General features: G+C 52.8%; 1 protein-coding gene across 7 annotated transcripts in view; it reads right to left on the bottom strand.

Annotated features, from left to right (window-relative positions):
* Agap3 (ArfGAP with GTPase domain, ankyrin repeat and PH domain 3) overlaps window positions 1-18,777 on the bottom strand; it is a 53,837-nt gene that overhangs the window by 27,269 nt on the left and 7,791 nt on the right. Inside the window, exons 1-2 of one of the 7 annotated variants that reach the window (XM_040291251.2) lie at window positions 5,440-5,809; window positions 858-4,951 (exon numbers count right to left, since the gene is read on the bottom strand). The exons of 4 other annotated variants lie outside the window; for them this stretch is intronic. In XM_040291251.2, coding sequence (XP_040147185.2) covers window positions 858-1,755 — 898 coding nt within the window. In that variant the 5' untranslated portion in view covers window positions 1,756-4,951; window positions 5,440-5,809. Of the gene's footprint in view, window positions 1-857; window positions 5,142-5,439; window positions 5,810-18,777 lie in introns of those variants that run through there. 2 more of the 7 variants (XM_078040829.1, XM_078040826.1) reach the window with 2 other exon arrangements.

The raw sequence follows: 18,777 nt of genomic DNA, 5'->3' as shown, positions 1-18,777 counted from the left end.
GGGTGGGGCCACCCACTGCATTCCTGAGCCAGAGTGAAGAGGGAGTAGCCTTACCTGGCCCTGCTCTATAGAGGCAGGTCCAATGAGGCCATATCTACTCTGCCCTGCCCAATCCCTTTCCCAAGCTCCTCCTTAGCTGGGGGCCCACCTCCAGACTCCCTTCCCTTCAAACACTTCCAGCACCACGAGTCCACAGTGGCGCGGCGGGCGCGGGCTCCCTCAGGCAGGACTTCTCACAGAGAAAGGAAGTTGCCAGCTACCATTGTCCTCTGATGGCCGGCCCCCAGCTCCTTTGCCCTCAAAGTTTCCACCTACAGCCTCCAGCAAGCTCCTGCTGGCCCAGCCTGGGCTGGCCTTTGTCTGGGCAGCCCTGCTTCTCCCTGGCTCCCAGACACACTGCCCCCAGGTTGTTTCAGAGTAGTTATCATAACCAGGTCCCCTCACAGTGAGAGGTCAACCCCAGACTAGGAGCTAGGAAGCTGCTGAGTCCAGCCTAGAGACATCTAACTCTACAGAGCACCTTCCTTTCCTGGGCCTCAATTCTGCATGTGCCAAATAAGGGGGTGAAGATGTGAACTAGAACCCTTCCTACTCTCCCATTCTAGGATGCTGGGGCAGGGCCATAGCCTGCTCTGGCCTGGATTCCTCCTTTCCCACTGCCATCTCTTCTGGACACTGCTGATGACCCCAGATACCATCTGCAGCACTGATGACACTTGGAGGGACCCATCTACTCCAGGCCCACACGGCGCGCCTGCCTTGACCAGGTGGGTTCCCGGCAGATTCTCACTCAAGCCCTCAGTTTTCTGCCAGACTCCAACCAGAAAGGCCACCCAGGAGGCGCTGCATCCCCTTACCGCTCGGCGCGCTCAGGAGCCCGGGGGCGGCGGCCGCCCTGCGGCTCCACAGTGGCGCGGCGGGCGCGGGCTCCCTCCGGCGGAAGCGGCTGGTGAGCAGCCTCCAGAGGCTGGCGGCGGCGCGGGGGCGGCTGGACTCTGGCGCAGCGCTTGGGACCTCAGCGCCCAGCAGGTCACGGCGGCTAGAAAAGGCGCCCAGGGAGCTGGCGTCGCCGTCGCTGCGGGTGCGCGCGCGGGGCGGCCGGGCCAGCAGCCCCGACTCGGAGCGCCGGATCTCCTGGCCGCGGCGCAGGCGGAAGCTGAAGCTCTTCTTCAGCGCTGACAAACCGCGCCGGGGACCCTCGGCGCCGCGCCCGCCGCTGCCGCGGAACACCTGCCAGCGCTGGCTGCTCCACAGCGATGCGCCTCGCAGGAAGCCCGCGCTGCCGGCGCGCCCCAGCCCCGCGCCCGGCGCCTCGGCCGCAGCCAGCTCCAGACGGTTCACCTCCAGGAACGTCATGCTGGTGGGCCGCGGCCGCAGTGCAGGCTCCCCGGGGGCACGGCTGCGCCGGACGGGAGCGGGGCTGGCCGTGGGGCTGGCCACTGGGCTGGGTGCAGGAGAGCCGGGCCGCCCCGAGGGCGCGGGGCTCCGGCGGCCAAAGCGCGGACGCAGGAGGCCAAGTAGCAGGCCACGGGCACCGGTGGGGGCCGGCCCCGAGCTGCCCGAGCTGCCCGAGCATACACTCCGCGGCCGCGCCGGCTGCTCGCTCGCGGCGCACAGGGCGGCCTGCAGGGCGGCGGCGGTCCGGTTGGCCGGGGCGCCGTGCAGGTCCAGCGAGTCGCAAACACTGAGGGCGCGGCGGCAGGCGGCGGGCCGCTCCCCGCTGTAGCTGTCCCCGGGCGGCCAGCCCCGCTCCATGCTCAGGGCCCAATGGCGAGGGCCAGGCCCATGGCGAGGCGCGCGGGGCTGGGCCCAGGCCGGGGCCCGCAGCCGGGGCGCACAGACCTCCGGCCTCTGGGCACCTGGTGTGGGCCCACCGAGTCCCTCAACTCTTCCACCTCGCAGCCGGCAAGCCCAGACCTGGAGCGCCTGGGAGCAAGCCCAGTCAGGCGAGAGAGGCGGCAAGTCTGGCCTGGAACACCTAGGATCGGTGGAGCAGGGGAGCCGGCCTGCTGGGGCAGCCCCTGGGAGCCGGCAGAAAACAGGAAATTCCAGCCCAGGGCTCCTCCTAAGACTGGGCAGGTAGGTAAGGAGTTGTCATTAAGAGCAGGCCAAATAAATAACAGTCCTTGAGAACACCACACACTAGGCAGGTTCTGGAGAAAAGTTGACCATTTTCTCTTTCTTCAAAGGCAGAGCAACCATAAGGGCCAAGGACAGGAGGTCATTCATTAAGAGGTCAAATTAGGAGTAATGACCAAGCCTATGCCCTCTCTGGGCCTCAGATTCCTCATTTGTAAATGAGGAGCTTGAACAAGGCAATCCTGTCTCAATTTTTGGCTAGACATTCTGAGGTAGAGAGCTGCTGGATGCTACCGCCAGCTGCTGTTAATGACTGAGCTGCCCTCACTTTTTTTTTTTTTCCTCTGAAGATCCAAAAGATACTCATCTGTCTGGACTAAGTGCCCTCCTGCCTAAGGGCAGCAGAAAAATCAAAAGATAACTTCCAGGCCCAGACCACAGTGACTCACTTCTGAGCCTTCAGTGGCCATTCCCTGGCTGCTCACTTCATCTGCCCATGTCCAGATGAAGGCGACAAGGTGGCTTCCAGTATTGGCTGGCACCTGGCACTCTGTAAATGCAAGCACCCCAAACTCTTATTAGTTTCATGAGTGTGCTGCACCCAGAAAATGTGGGACCACCCCAAAACGGGGCAGGAGTTGTGCATAGTCAAATCACTCCTTTCTTTCCCAGGTCCCTGAGACAGCCAGCGCACCACAATTCACAAAGTACAACCACAGCGGCCTAGCAGATCAGGAGAAACCAGTTTAGGTAGTGGCAAGGGGTGAGGGGCCTGAACTTCCTTGGAAAAGATTACACTCCCAAGACTCTCCACCCCAGTCCCACTCTATTTCCAATGTCCCCTTCAGCATCCCAATGTCCCTTTGAGCTTTAGAACTCTGTGGTCTAAGCTAGTAGAGATAAAAGCTGCACATTCCTGAGGGGGCTGGGGCTGGGGGAATGCCTGGGAAGGCAGGGCCTCCCTATCCTAGGTGCTGTGGCAGAAAGGAGGGCTGGAAACTCCCAAGTCCTGGGCTGGATCTCCGGGGCAGTTCACATCTTCATGGGACTAGTTATTCCTTCTCTCCAGGAAGCACAATCCCCCATATACCACAGACCATTCCACAGAGAAGCCTTTCCCAGATCCTCAGGCAGGCACAGAGACAAGAACACAACCCAATACTCACATGTAAGTCTGCCAACCTTTCTGAGCTTCAGATCAAAAGAACAAGGTAGTCTTTCTGCCTAGACGTGCCTATCTGCCTCTGTCCATCTGCGCTTTCTCTCACAAGCATAGGGACTATCCTGCCTCAAAAAGAATAAGGCTGACCGTTTGCAAGTCTTCCCCCAGCTAATGAAAATGCAAGCCCTAAGCAGGAGTTGCAGGAGCCAGTTTGGGGACAAGGAGGACAGAGGACAAGATGGCTAACATGGGTATGTTGCTTTAGCATTTACACTCTTCCTCAGTGGAGAATACCAGGATGGGTCAGAAGGGAGAAAGCTCCAGCCCATAAGTGCTGGTCACTTGGCTTGCGTGGTACACACACACACACACACACACACATCAGGGAAGGCAGGCAACAGTGCCCAATCCTTGAAATAACAATGACACTTAAGAGGACATAGGCTCCCGGGTTCCACTGCACCTGAAGAATCCATCCAGGCAAAAAGCTCATCCTGGACCAATTCCCAAGCGTAGACAGCTTCTTCTTCTTTACCTGTCTGCATCCTCTTTTCCCGGAAACTTTTCATGACCCATAAAAACTACAGAAGGAAGAGCATCTGCTCCCACATAAGTGTCTCAACGTATCAGGTCAGTGGAAGACTCCAAAGAGAAAAGTAGCCACAGGCATACACCTCTGGGAGGACGTCCCATCTGACAAGACTGCTCCAAAGACATGCAGCAAACACAGCTGTACCTCATAGCACTAACCAGTGAGCCTAGAGCAAAGAAGGCAGCCCTAAAAAGCTCCATGCTGGCAAGCCCTAAAGAGGACCAAACATAAAACTAGCCCTTGGGTTTGCTATTTCCTCAAGCCACCAAAAGCACTTTACCTCTCAGGGGCTGAAAATTTCCTGCAAATTTCTGGGAGATTTAAGATGAAACTTCTCACAGATGCCTGCAGTGGAGATTCTGGGACAGGCTGAACAACCTCCCTTGGGGTAGAGAGTGCAGGAGGGGCTTCCTGGTGCTCAGATGCCCTAGTCGGATATGCACAGGCGTCTGGGGTCAGAGGGGCTGTTCCACAGAAACAGAAGGACCATGGGTAGAGGTGAGACACGAGATGCCGTCAAGAGAATGCTGGGCTGGAGTTGTGGCTCAGTGGCAGAGCACTTGCCTAGCATCGGGAGGCACTGGGTTCCAGCCTTAACACCGCATAAAAATAAAAAAATAAAGGCAGGTTATCCATCTACAACTACTTTTTTTAAAAAAGAAGGGGAGATTGCTGGTCCTGAGCTAGAAACAAAGGGCAGCTCTGCCACAGGAGTCCCACAGGCCTCGCCCCAGCTCTCCACCCAGTGTTTGCTGGCTGATGTGCTGATAAAAACGGGGTTGTGCCGGGCTGCAGCCCACACAATGTGCAGGAAACTGGTGGATATCTTCCTTCTCCAAGATGAAGAAGGACCAGCTTGCTCCTGGAGACCAAAGCTTGTGACTGACCGCAGGAAAAGGCTTCATTCAGGCTTCTGGTGACCTGTGTGGTCCCAGAGCCACACTGGCCTCCAAGACAGGTAGAACTCTTCCTGTCCACACGGTGGCAGCAAAGCATCTTCCTAAGGCCGGGAGTGCAGGCTGTGTGGTGGGGCGGGACTCGAAGCCCCTTTGGGTTGTCAAGGCCACTCAGGAGGCAGTAAGGGGCACACCAAGGCTTCAGGAGGGCTGGTGTGTAAGCTGTGAAATGGGGATTAGGAAACCAAGAAGAGGGGAGAAGATCTTGGGTGGCCACCCTTGTACAGCCTGACAATCCTTCTGTGCTACAGCCAACAATTAGCCTGCAAAGTCTGCCTCTAAGCCACATTGGCCAGTGCCCTCCACATCTGCAAATGCACAGCACTGGCTCTGGAGCTGCTCAACCAAGACCTAGCAGGGTGGCCTCCGGGTCTTTCTTACCACTCCCTCCTGTGGGCTCTGCCTCCCCCCCACGCCCCGCCCTGTAACTACACCATCTTTTTAACAGCCTACTTATGCCCACCCCCATCGCACTGCCCATCTATTTTCCCCATGACCTCATTACCTCCATTAAAGCCCTGCAGTAGCTCTCAGTCCCAACACCAGACTCCTCACTCCCTGCCCAGACCCCACCGATCTCACCTGGAACCACCCACCGGCCACCCAGTGTCTACCAGGCCACGCCTATTCTCCACCCAGGGCCTCTATACCTGGTTGTCCTTGAGATCACTTGGGTCTCAGCTGCAACATCCCTTCCTTGACAGCCCAGCCATCTCGGTGGCCCCTCTGCTGACACTAACACACACCATCTCAGAGGTTTTCCTTGTGTATTTCGTGTCCCCAGAAGAACTCTGCAGGGCTCACAGAAGGAGTGCAGCCATCTCCGTCAGTGAATGAATGAGCGAATATTTCTGCCAAGCCGAACTGTGTGCTGGGGCTTTTGTTCCCCTTGTGGGGAGGGAGACAGGCATAAAAAAGAGATGGTTCCTGTCTGGGACAGTCTGTTGAGGTGACTATCTCACGCAAAATAATCTATACAGTCTCCAAGTGCAGAGGCACAATGGTGTGCTGGTGGGACCAGCTTCCTGTGTGGACAGCGGGGCTCAAATGCAGACTGCGGCACTTTCTAGCCAGTGCCACTTACCATCCATCAGCTGAGTCTCAGACTGAGTCTGCAAGCCAGAAGAAACCCCAACTTCCCAGCTGAAGCAGGGCACAGCAGTGATGTGATTGGTGGGCCGCAGAGCCTGGTGGGGCAGGTGACCTGTAAAAGGAGCTATTCCTACTGGCCTTGTAGGACACAAGAGTGATTTAAACTGGTGCCAGCCTCCTCAGTCAGTCTATGACGGTGGCAGGTTCATATCAGCCCCCTGTGGCTAAGGCTGGGTTGGCTCCTCCAATCTCTTCTCTAAAGAGACCTCCAAGCTAGGGGGACCCTAGTCCCAACCCCAGAACTACAGAAATAACCTTATGTAAAAACAGCGTCATCGGGGCTGGGGATGTGGCTCAAGCGGTAGCGCGCTCGCCTGGTATGCATGCGACCCGGGTTCGATCCTCAGCACCACATACCAACAAGGATGTTGTGTCCGCCGAGAACTGAAAAATAAATATTAAAAAAATTCTCTCTCTCTCTCTCTCTCTCTCTCCTCTCTCACTCTCTCTTTAAAAAAAAAAAAAAAAAACAGCGTCATCGTTGGTTAAGATGAAGTCACACTGGAGTAGGGGAGGACCTGACCCCATGACCATTACCCTCATCAAAAGGGGAAAGCTGGGACTGGATTGTGGCTCAGTGTAGAACACTTGCCTAGTGTGTGTGAGGCACTGTGTTCAGTTCTCAGCACCACATACAAATAAATGACTAAAAGCGGGGAAAAGGTGATCCCACTCCTTGGTCTATACCCAAAGGACTTAAAATCAGCATGCTATGGTAACACAGCCACATCAATGTTTATAGTAGCTCAATTCACAATAGCTAAACTGTGGAACCAACTTAGATACCCTTCAATAGATGAATGGATAAAGAAATTGTGGTATATATACACAATGGAATATTATTCAGCATTAAAAGAATAAAATTATGGCATTTGCAGGTAAATGGATGGAATCGGAGAATATGATGCTAAGTGAAGTAAGCCAATCCCAAAAAATGTTCTCTCTGATAAGTGGATGATGATCCATAATGGGGGTGGGGGGCATGGGAAAAATGGAGGAACTTTGATTGGGCAAAGGAGAGGGGGTATGGGGAGAGGGCATAGGGGCAGGAAAGATGGTGGAATGAGATGGACATCATTATCCTAGGTACGTATATGACTGCACATATTATGGGACGATACATCATGCACAACTAGAGAAATGAAAACTTGTGCTGCAGTTGCGTACAATGAATCAAAATGCATTCTGCTGTCATTATACCTAATTAATATAAAAGGAGTGGGAAGGCTGGGTCAGACGTGCAGAGGGACTGCAATACAAAGGGACACAGAGAGAGGATGGCTAGCCACAGGCCTTGGAGAGAGGCCTAGAACAGACCTGTCCCTAACACCTTTGGAAGGAGGTCCGCTGACACCTTGATCTCAGACCTCTGTCCTCTAGGACAGTGACTGTTGGACTGTCCTCTGGGTCAGTGACTTTCTGTTCCTTGAAGTCCCCAGTGTGCAGTACTTTGCCAATGCAGCCCTTCGCACTACCAAGCAATGAAATCTACAGAGAAATCAGTGCGCGTGCAGATGAACACGAGGGTGGTTTTGGTAGGAGATTCCTATTCCCCAAAGTCCTGCCATGGATTTCAGGTTCAGAATTCAAAGCTTGGCTCTGTCCTTTACTTTTAGAGGTCATGACACTGATGTGTAGAAAGGGAAGTGCCTTGTCCAAGGTTGCACAGAGTCAGTGGTAGAACCTGGGCGAGGCCCAATACTCCCTGGCCAGTGCTTGGACCTCCAAACCTCCAGTATTATTTTTTGGGTATCTGCTAAGAGGAGGCGTGTGAGTCGCCCCTGGAGGCACCTGCATCACCTTGAGGCAGGATGGAGCACAGAATTCTGTCAGCCACAGTCTAAGGCCCTGGGAACGTCCCTGACACCACCTCCTGCTCTGACCAGCTGGGGCAGCTGCCTGACATCGATCGGGCTTAAAAGGAGGTATCATGGATCTACCGAGGACCACCTGGCATGCCTACCTCTGCCCAGCAAGTCAGTTAATTCTCAGGGGAATGGCTCAGGCAAACGATGCACCTCCACCTGGGGCCTGCACTGGGCCAGGAGCTGGTCACTCTTTATGCCATCACCAATCACCCCAGGCCAGAGCGGCGGCAGACTGCAAGAGCACCTGTAGAGGAGCTTCAGGCTTCAGGCTTCCACGGGACCTTTCATACACACCGAGGTGCACTGGCTCCTCACAATTCTGACCCACCTCCTGCATTTCAGGTGTTGTGGGGTTGTTTTTGTTTTGTTGGTACTGGGGATTGAACCCAGGAGTGCTTACCCACTGAGCTACATCCCCAGTCCTTTTTATTTTGAGACAGGGCCTCGAAAAGTTGCTTAGGGCCTTGCTAAATTGCTGAAGCTGGTCTCAAAATTAGAATCCTCCTGCCTCAGTCTCCTGAGTTGCTGGGATTACAGGCACCCCTGGCCATTTCAATTGCTTTTAAATGCTATTCTTTCCCTTCAAAATTGAATACACAAGTTCAGATGAAGTCCCATGAGTTACAAATCTGTTTCGTGCAGTCAAATGTGTCTCTAAAATGTGTCCAAGTTTATGAACTCTCCATTTCTTATCAGCAGTTCTAGCACTTTTATTAGCTTCCTATTTTTTTTACAAAGATAAAATATTTTTATAAAAGGAAAATGCAATAAAGTGCTCAAATAACTGCACTAATTTTGAGGACCAACACGGGGGACTGCTAAGAGTGCAGAAACACATGCATACATTCAGGGTCTCAAAGAAGGGGGCTGGGTCAGATGCATGGGTGTAGGAGAGGGAACAGTGTATGTTATTTTTTGTTTTAATTTTTTTGAAGTTGTAGATGGACAGAATGCCTTTATTTATTTATTTATTCATTTATTTGTGGTGCTGAGAATCAAACCCAGTGCCTCAACACATGCTAGGCAAGCGCTCTTCCACTGAGCTATATATAGCCTCATGTATGTTATTTTAACAACAACAACAAATGGCTCAGGTAGCCTGAGAGTCATCCAGAGGACAAAAGTTTACTGCAGCTGAATTCCCATGATGGATTTTACAAGAGCAGGGCCTGGAATCGCCTCATCCACAGAACAGTCTGGGGGGCCCTACAGCCCCCCTGGCCTCCTCTGCACAGCCATAGTGAATCTTCTGCCTGAGCACAAGCTCATGTTCAATGTGCTCTCACCTTATGCTACGGGGTGTGGGCTCCTGGGCCTCCTCCAGGGGGCACACAGCCTCTGGCCAGTGTCCCCCAGACAGCTGAGTAATGGATGTGTGCCCTAGATCCCCAAGGCAGCAGCCACCTGGGACACCACTGGCCACTTGCTAATAGCAACACCTTGCTGAACACGATGGCCCCCTGGGCACTTGACACATTAACCCACTTAACCCTGGGAGAAAGGTGCCAGGAATCTCCCCAGTTACAGATGAAGAGCCAAGTAACTTGGTCACCGGCCAGTAGGTGATTTGAACCCAGGCCATCTGCTCAGCTGGCTAACATACCCTTGGCCTCCTCAGGCCTGGCCACTGCTTCCCTGGCCTGAGGCAGTCTCTGCTGACTCAAAGCCTGCTGAGCGAGGCCTGAAGCCTGAACCTCTCCAAAGTCAGAGTTCAGATTTCAAGCAGCTCCCACCTACCTTCTCCTCCTCCCCATCCAGGAACAGCCCAGCCTTGGCCTTCCTTCTAAAGGAAGCAGATCCCCCTTCCCCCAAAAGAGCCCTCTGAGCCCGGCATGGTGGTGTACACCTGTAATCCCGTTGGCATGAGGCTAAGGCAGGTAGCTTGCAAATTCAAGGCCAGGCTCAGCAATTTAGCAAGGCCCTGACTCAAAATAAAAAAAGGGCTGGGGATTTGGCTCAGTAGTAAAGGGACCCTGGGTTCAGTCCCCAGTACCAAAAAAAGAGCCCTCTCAGATTCCCCCTCACTGATCTCCCATCCCTGACTCCCTGCTCCCCCATCCCTGGGCTACAAGGCACGAACGCCGATCTCTGGCTGCCAGGGCTCCCCTCCCAGGGACACGTGGCATTTACAAAAGGAGAAAATGGCACAGCTGCCCAGAGGCCAGGAAGTCCTGAACATCAGGCCTGCACAGATGGCCACACTTATTCTTTTTCGAAAAACCAGATACAAAATCCTGGGCTGGGGATAGAGCTGAGTGGTAGAGCAGCTTGCCTACCATGCGCGAGGCCCTGGGTTTGATTCCCTAGCACCAAAAAAATAGATAAATAAACTACGTGACAAGGACTTGTGTAAAGCAGAAAAAGAAAGCAACATGTGGAAATGGTGTCACGGCCACCTGCTTGCACCTGGTTGGGTGACGCGATTTTTCCTGCCTCTTCATATCTTTCTTAATGTATATTTCACTCTGCTATCTGAAGTGTTCCTGGAGGGTTCATTACTTTTGTGGGGGGGGGGGGTTCCAGGGATTGAATTCAGGGGCACTCAACCACTGAGCCACATCCCCAGCCCTATTTTATATTTCATTTAGAGACAGAGTCTCCCTGAGTTGCTTAGTGCCTCACCATTGCTGAGGCTAGCTTTGAACTCCTGTCTCAGCCTCCTGAGCTGCTGGGATTACAGGCGTGTGCCACTGTGCCCATCAGGGTTCATTATTTTCATAAAAAGAAGTTAACAGAGGCGTTGGGGATATAGCTCAGTTGGTAGAGTATTTGCCCCGCATGCACAGGGCCCTGGGTTCAATCCCCAGCACACACACAAAAAGAAGCAACAGAAATGGAAGACTGTTCCACCTGGGAACAAAAGGCAGAGTCAGGGTAGGATCCCAAGTAAGTTTGGGGTGGGCGATGCCAGGGATCTTTATTTTAGGATTTGAAAACACAACAGCTTCCTGGGTGTCATGCCTGCCCCCACCCCATCACACTGCAACAGGGCTCTGCCTCTAATGTGTCACCAAGCTGCCCCAGCCCAGGACACTGAGGGCCAGTGCAGACTCCTTGGGTCAGTGGGCTCAGCCTGGCCCACTCCAGTGTCGGCTTGGTGACATGTCATAGTGCGACGTTCCTCCGTTACTCACCACTGCCCTGCTGAGGCCAAGCCAGGCTTGAATCAGCACCTGGGGACCTACATCTCCTTTCCACCAGGAGCTCCCTGAAGGGCAGGATGACTGGGTTCGAGACTGCACTCTGGTAGGTGGCCTGACTCACTCTTCGTGCCCACTCACCCACTGCCGAGTGGGGAATGCCCAGCTGCCCACCGCGAAGCATCAGCAGTGACTCCCTTGCTGCCGCTGGGACAGGAGTGCACTCCCCGACTGCTGGCGAGGGTGCCCCTCGTCATGTTCTGACAGCACGTTTCCTTCTCTTCCTTCTCGGACCCTGTCCTTTGCCTGATGTTCTCCTGGGTTTTTTCCCCCTTTACTTCTGGGGACTCTGCGGAACAGGCGTGCTAACCATTTATGTGGTGCACGCACCACACAATACAGAAAGAGGACTGAACCGGATAATTTCATGATGGACTATAAGCCCTGAACAAGGACACAAATCCAAGAGACGAAGGGATGCTAAAAGGTCAGGGTGGGAGGGGCTGGGGATGTGGCTCAAGCGGTAGCGCGCTCGCCTGGCATGCGTGCGGCCCGGGGTTCGATCCTCAGCACCACATACCAACAAAGATGTTGTGTCTGCCGAGAACTAAAAAAAAAAATAAATATTAAAAAAAATTCTCTCTCACTCTCTCTCCTCTCTCACTCTCTCTTTAAAAAAAAAAAAATTAAAAAAAAAAAAAAAAAAAGGTCAGGGTGGGAGAGGCTTTCCTGACAGAATACCCCTGATGGCAAAAGGGCATCGAGATTACAAAGTCACCTTTCAGGGGCTGGGGTTGTGGCTCAGTTTAGAATGCTCACCTAGCACATGCAAGGCCCTTAGTACCACATAACAATAAATAAATCAATAAAATAAAGGTATTGTGCCCAACTGCAACTAAAATATGTGTGTGTGTGTGTGTGTGTATAGAAAGTAAGTCATCCTTCACACTCCCCTGACTGCCAATGCAGGGGAGCTGAAGGGGTCGGAGTGTCACCCCCACAGACTGCTTACTAAGGGGGTGAATCCTCCCAATGAGGACCCCTGGCAGCTGTTACCCTGCCAACCTCGATGCAGACCTGCAGCACATGCCAGGATGGTTTCCTGTCAAGCTTCTAGACCGCCTAAGTTCACGGGCAGCACTTGCGAACAGGCAAGTGCAACCTTCCCAGGTGGCTGCCATTGCAAGCTTCTGGAACAAAGACCATCCCCACCAGAACTGCCTAACTCTTCAGAAAGCCGGGGTGCTGGGAAAAGGTCCCCTGTGAGCCCCTGGTCCTTCCCAGCTCCCTCCACCTCTGGAAAACCAAGGCTATTCAAGACATTCTGGGAATAACTGGCAAAATCTGATGATGGATCAGCTATTAAATGGTATTAGAGAAATCCTGTTAGTTCTCCTGGGTGCCACACTGGCATTATGGTCACAGAGAGGATGTGCCTGGCCTCTGGAGAAGCCTGTCCCAGACAGGGAGAAGCATCATCATGCCAGCAACTGCCTGGGAAAAGGACAGGAAGAGAGAGAAGAGAACACATGGGGTAAAACAAAACAATCAAAATTTTCAATGTCATTAAAAAAAAAAAATGCTGGAGAAGTGAGCTGTCATCTCCTCTACAGATTCTGGCCTCCTGGCTGGCTTAGGAGGAGCCCTCATGCCAAGGTTATCCAGTACTCTTGTAATTTTGTCCCCTATTTTAAAAAGTTTTATCATTTCTTCATGGAACAGTAGCACATCCTGAGCAGAGCACAAGCTTCGAGGCCAGGCTCCTGGGTCCGGGCTCTGTCGCCACCAGGATGAGCGAGAAGCCTGGGCGAATTCCTTGGTCTCCACGCCTCAGTTTCCCCACCTGCCCGAGGGCTGTCAACACCCTGAAAGGATGTTCTAAAAACCACACGAAGACAAGAATGAGGAGGGAACGGGGGCTTCCTCGGGAGCTTTAAGAGGAAGTCATGCTTTCCTTGCTGCTCCCTCTGAGATGGCAGAGCGGGTCCTGCCGCCCCAGCCCTGTAACTCCCCATCACCCACAGCAAGAGCCGTCAATCTTGTGACATTTGCAGCACAAACACAAAGTGCTAGAGTGTGGGGTGGCACGTTTGCATAGTTTAAAAACACACTACGCCTGCGGCTTTCATGATAAAATCACTACTCCATAAACCCTGTGTGGTGGTGACTGTCGGGGGCAGCAGGTCTGCTGCGGCACCCCCGAGGCCACCTCACGCCCAGGCCTTGGTACTGCAGTAGCTCACTCACTGCCCTTGGCAGGCTCCTGGATTCTCCCAAGACAAGGTTCCTGGCTGTTCTGTCAGCACGATTTCCTTTGGTACCAGCTCACCACTACCTGCTCCTGACCTCGGTCTACTCCTGCTCAGGATAGCACATACCCAAGGCCAGGTCCTAGCCTGGATGCCTGGGCAGGGCTGTCACTGCTACCCCTGCTTGTGACAGAAACAAATTATGCTGATCAAGTTTGGGGTACCTTGGAAGAAAAGGCTATGGTACTGTGGTCCCCAGGTTCGGACCCCTTCATCACCCTGCCTTCACCCCGTGGATCCGTCCACCTGGACACCAGCCTACCCTGCCTGCCCAGGAGCAGAGAGGGGCAGGAAAGTGGCCTCTCAGACATACCCATGAAATCATTTCTTCCAACCTCTCTGAGCCGCCTCCTCCCAGCTCAGCCTGTTCTGGGCCCTCCTCAGCCCTCTCCAGGTCCCTAGGAAGTGCATCTTCCGTGTCTCTTGGGTGGGCCCAATGCTCATGAAGTGCAGAGCAGAGTTCTCATATCTCGGGGGAAGGAAGACGCCGGCATACTCCAGGGCTGCTCCCACGGCTGCCCTCGGAGCCTGCCCTCGGAGCCTGCCCTCGGAGCCACCGTGCAGAGTATCAATATGTAACTATTTGGACTTAAGTCTGTGTCTCAGTCTCTTCTACTCCTCTTTCCTGATGTGAAATCATTGGTGTCCCCTACCCTGGATTCAAGGGACCCCCCATGTGGGAAGCCATTCTAACACGTGATTGAGCGACTCCCGTTAAGGGCCTGAGGCACTTTGGCAAAAAGTCGAAGTTTTCCCGACCCTTTCCTGATGAGAGAGCCCATCCGTGTGTGGGAGTGCCTGACCACTGACCCCGGGGACACAATCACTGACCCTGACCTTGGAGTGCAGCCCCCCCTCAACCTTCATTGGATGGAATTCTCCCCTGAATCTCTTGTTCCCCAATAAAAAGCTGATCCCCGGGCGGCGTGCTCGCTCTCTCTCTCCTGCTAGCCCTGAGTAATCCCTGCTGCCCTGCTGGGCGGTTGGAGGAGGGAACCAGAGGGGAGCCGTCTAGGACCTAGCAATAGAAATAAGGTAATTGAGTCTTGTGTTTTTATTTCGATCTCTTCTAACTAACTTTATGCCTAGAACCTCATTAATGAAACCACTGCGCAGGCCGCGTGGTAGACCCCCACCTGATCCTCACAGCTTGGTGGGGCTCACTGTCCCCACACTACTAAGAAAGAAAGGTGGCCGCCACCCCGTGAGCTTCCTTCCTTATCTCAGACCCCACTGTCACCTAGGTCCCTTCACCCTGCCTCACTGTACCCCAGCTCCCAGCCTCAGCTGGGAGAGAGTCACACTGCACTTCCTGGAGGATTTCCTAACTGAACAGGTGACCAGCAGCTCTATCTGTGTCTAAGGGGCAAGCTGGACGGCCCAGCAGGAACGTGAACTAAAAATCAGGTCATTGTGACTCCCGTGACTTCCTGAGTCCCGGCTTTGACCCCTGCAGGGCACTCAGTGCACTGCCACCTTCTCATGGGCCACCTGAGATGGAGCAGGATGGAATCCCACAGGCTCCTCAGAACCTCAAGTGACAGGTCCCCACATCTGGCTTCTCCCCCTCGGGCCCCAAGGAGACAGTGCCAAAGGCCTAGAAATACTTCCTCACTACCCCTGTCCCCAGCTGGCCTGAGAGAGCCCCAGGCAGCCCCTCTGCTGGCCCAGCGCGGCCCTGGCCTCAAGTCCTACAGGACATTCCTGAGCTGGGTCACAAGTGAAGACTCGGGAGACCCGGCTTTTCTGACCCAGCACAGAGACAGGGAGACTCCTCAGGGTTCCATCATCCGCTGAGCCAGGCCTGGCGCTGGCCAGGACCCAGGAGTAGACTGGGCAGCCCGATCACAGGCACAGGGCTCAGGGTCTAGCAGAGAAAGGCAATGGAAACAGATGAGTGCGTGACATGCCAGCCAGGAAAGGCAGCAGCTGCTCCAGGCCACGAGCGGGATTAGGCCAGGGCTAAAGGTGGGCAGAGTGAGCCAGGCTAGGCAGGGGGCTACCAGAAGGGGGCAAGGGTGGACTGTGTGGGCAGGCCCTGGGCAGAGCAGGCAGCACTGGTTCTTGGTGAGGGCAGGGGGCTATTCCTGGAAACTGAAGGCAGCACTTGGGAGTGAGGTACTCCCAGCTCTCCAGCCTGGACACTGCTTGGCCACTGTGAGACCACTTCCTACTTGTAAAGGGGTCCTCGGATGGGGCTCAGGGCCCCATCTCTCACCAAGCATCTTCCAGGCTGTGACGGCCAGGAGGGCTGGCTCCCCTGAGGCCCACAGGTAGCTCAGAATGTGATGAGGGAGCCCCCAAAAGAGCCGCAGGATAGCACCTCCCACAAACAGGAGCAAAGCCAGGAGAGAAAGATCTGAGCGAGGTGACACTTCAGGCCTGGAGGAGGCCTCCAGATGTCCATCTGATTCTCCACAAAGCCCTGAACACGGACAAGTCCTGTGACTCTCCCCACCACAACAGCTGCCTTCCAGGTTTTAAGAAAATACACAGGATGAAGAACCACTGTGAATAACGACACCTTGAAACGATGTCTGTGATCACTTTCCACAGCAGCTGTAAGTGCTCAGTAAACGCTTGTTGAGCAACTAAATGAAAACAGCAGTACTTGCAGGAAAGACACAACACTGTAAAATTTTAAATGCAAGCCTCTGAAAGGGTGAGTCAAAAATAAACACTTACATGTCCAATTTCCACAACCAACAAGTTTCTTTGTTTGTTATCTTTTAGGTAACACACCAGAATCATTGGTCCCTTGTGTCTACGAGCACTGGAAATGTGACCAGTCTAAATGAAACGCAGAGTGGTTTTTTCAGACTTAGTATGAAAAAAAAAAAAAAGTGCAGTATATCTCACCAAAAATTTGTATGTTAAAATAAGAATATGTTGGCTATATTGGATTAAATAGAATACATTATGAATCCCACCAACTTGGGAGACAGAGACAGGAAGATGGCAAATTTGAGGCCAGCCTCAACAATTTATCAAGTCCCTCTTTCAAAATAAAAAATTTTAAAAGGGAGTGAGGGGCTAGGGATATACCACAGAGGTAGAATACTGCTGAAGAATACTGCAAAAAAAAAAAAAAAAAAAAAAAGAATTTCACAAACCAAATGCAGTAGCACACACCTATAACCCCTGCAAGGCAAGAAACTGGGGCAGGAAGGTCACAAGTTCAGGTCAGTCTCAGCAACTTAGTGAGACCCCACTTCAAAGTAAAATAAGAAAAAGGTGCCGGGTACGGGTCAGTGGTAGCATGTTCAAGGTCCTAGGTTTCATCCCCAGCACTCCTCCCCCACATAATACTAATAATAATACTAATAATAAAAATTCTACTTTTTTTTTTAACTTTTCTAATGTGATTAATTGAAAACTTAAATTCATACATAGTTCACCTAAGTCTACTGCACAGCGCTCCTAGAAAAGAAACTTTCAAATGGACAGAACAATAAAATAGAGATAATGTGGGGCTTGGGATGTGGCTCAAGCGGTAGCGCACTTGCCTAGAGTGCGTGCGGCCTGGGTTCGATCCTCAGCACCACATACAAACGAAGATGTTGTGTCCGCCAAGAACTAAGAAAAAATAAATAAATGTTAAAATTCTCTCTCTCTCTGTCCCCCCTCTCTCTCACTCTCTCGTTAAAAAAAAAAAAAGAGAGAGATAATGTTAGGTGCCTGTGCGAACATGCAGACCCCATATGACAATACAGGGTCCCCAGGACATGTACCCATAACTGGAACCTCAAATGCCAACTTGGCACCCCGGCCCTGGGCCTAGCTAAGCTACCCAATGTGCGCACACTCTGCCTGCTAAGTGCCCATACTGGGGTTCAGGAGCAGACAGAAACAAGGTGCCACACCCATGCCATCTCCTTCAGTCTTGCTTCTCCAGCCTGCAAAGGGAGACGCCACACCAGCTTCTGAGGATGGACACGACGGCCACCACACAGGAGCTTCTCCTGTACACGGAGGCTGTCCCCAGGCTTCACATTTGTTTGCTCATTTGATGGCTGCACTATGAACCAGATACTGATTACCCCTATTTCCCCAAGGACGAAGACAAGACACAGAGAAGTCAAGGGACTCACCCAAGGGCACAAAGCTCCAGAGAGGTAGTTCTGAGATTCAAATCTAGGCAGCCTGTCTCTGGAGCAGGTTTGTACTCTCCCTATATAGGCTCCAACCACTTCACCAATGCAGAACAGTCTAGAACAATCTAGAAGCAATAACCAGGCAGGGGAGCTGTAGAGTAAGCTGTCAAACCTTTACAACTCTTCTCAAACAAAAGCTCCAGGGCCTTCCCTTAGGGTCTATTTAACAATCCTCCAGGCAGAGAAGCGAGGCAAGCCCAGGCAGAGGGGCACATACAAACATAGATGTTGTAACACCACATACAAACAAAGATGTTGTGTCCGCCAACATCAGGAGCACAGCGGGAGGCCCGAGTGGGGTCCAGATCTCTCAGCCTGCCTCCCCTGTGGCTGGCTCTCATTCTACTCCTCGAGCTTGGGTTTGGGTTTGTAAGCCATCAAAGCATCAAAGGAAAAGGCAAGAGAGGACTGCCACAGGCAGGAACACCATCAGTGGCAAGAAGGGGCACTGACTGACAAGCAAGAAAACACACGCTTTCAACAGGTGCAAAAGCACCAATGGCAGGGCCACGCAAGGCCACGCAGACTGGAGTTGGGCATAGAGGGCAGACCCTGCCCTCAGAGGACCGCGGCCAGCTCCACTCTCCACTCGGCCCAGTGGGGCCAAGACACTGAGGGAGACGGTGACGGGGCCCAACTTCCGACAGAGAAACATGTGACTTAGAAAAATCTACATAAGAGTGATTAAAATTGTTTTAAATTTGATCAGAAAAAAAGAGCAACAAACCAAGAGGAATCTGAAGCCGGGTGCACAACATACGCCTAGAATGCTGTGCTACTTGGGAGGCTGCAGCAGGAAGACAGCAAGTTCAAGGCCAGCCTCAGCAACTTAGTGAGACCCTGTCCTGAAATCTTAAAAATACATAAAAAGGGTGGGGAGGTATAGACAGGTAGTTGAGCATCCCTGGGTTCAATCCCCAGTGGCGGGGGAGTAGAAGGTGGGGATGCGGCTCAGGGATAAGAGCACTTGCTTGTCTGTCATGCATGAGGCCCTGGGTTCCATCTCCAGCATAGCAAGACAAAGAAAGCAGCCCCTGCCTATATACTCTGTGCCCCACACAGCAGAGAAATAAGGGGCTAAAAAAATGTTTTGTTTTGTTTTTTAAAAAAAGAGAGAAGGGGCTGGGGATGTGGCTCAAGCGGTAGCGCACTCGCCTGGCATGCTTGCGGCCTGGGTTTGATCCTCAGCACCACATACAAACAAAGATGTTGTGTCCGCCAAAACCTAAAAAAAAAATATTAAAATTCTCAAAAAATAAAAAAATTAAAAAAGAGAGAAAATTTAGTAAAGGAAAGGAACAGAATTAAGCCAAATGAAAATGAGCAATAAAAAATATTTTGTGGGCTGGGGATGTGGCTCAAGGG

The sequence above is a fragment of the Ictidomys tridecemlineatus genome, chromosome 2, assembly GCF_052094955.1.
Source record: "Ictidomys tridecemlineatus isolate mIctTri1 chromosome 2, mIctTri1.hap1, whole genome shotgun sequence".
NCBI lineage: Eukaryota > Metazoa > Chordata > Mammalia > Rodentia > Sciuridae > Ictidomys > Ictidomys tridecemlineatus.
Note: the sequence above shows the minus strand (reverse complement) of the source record. Positions and strands in the feature narration are given on the sequence as shown.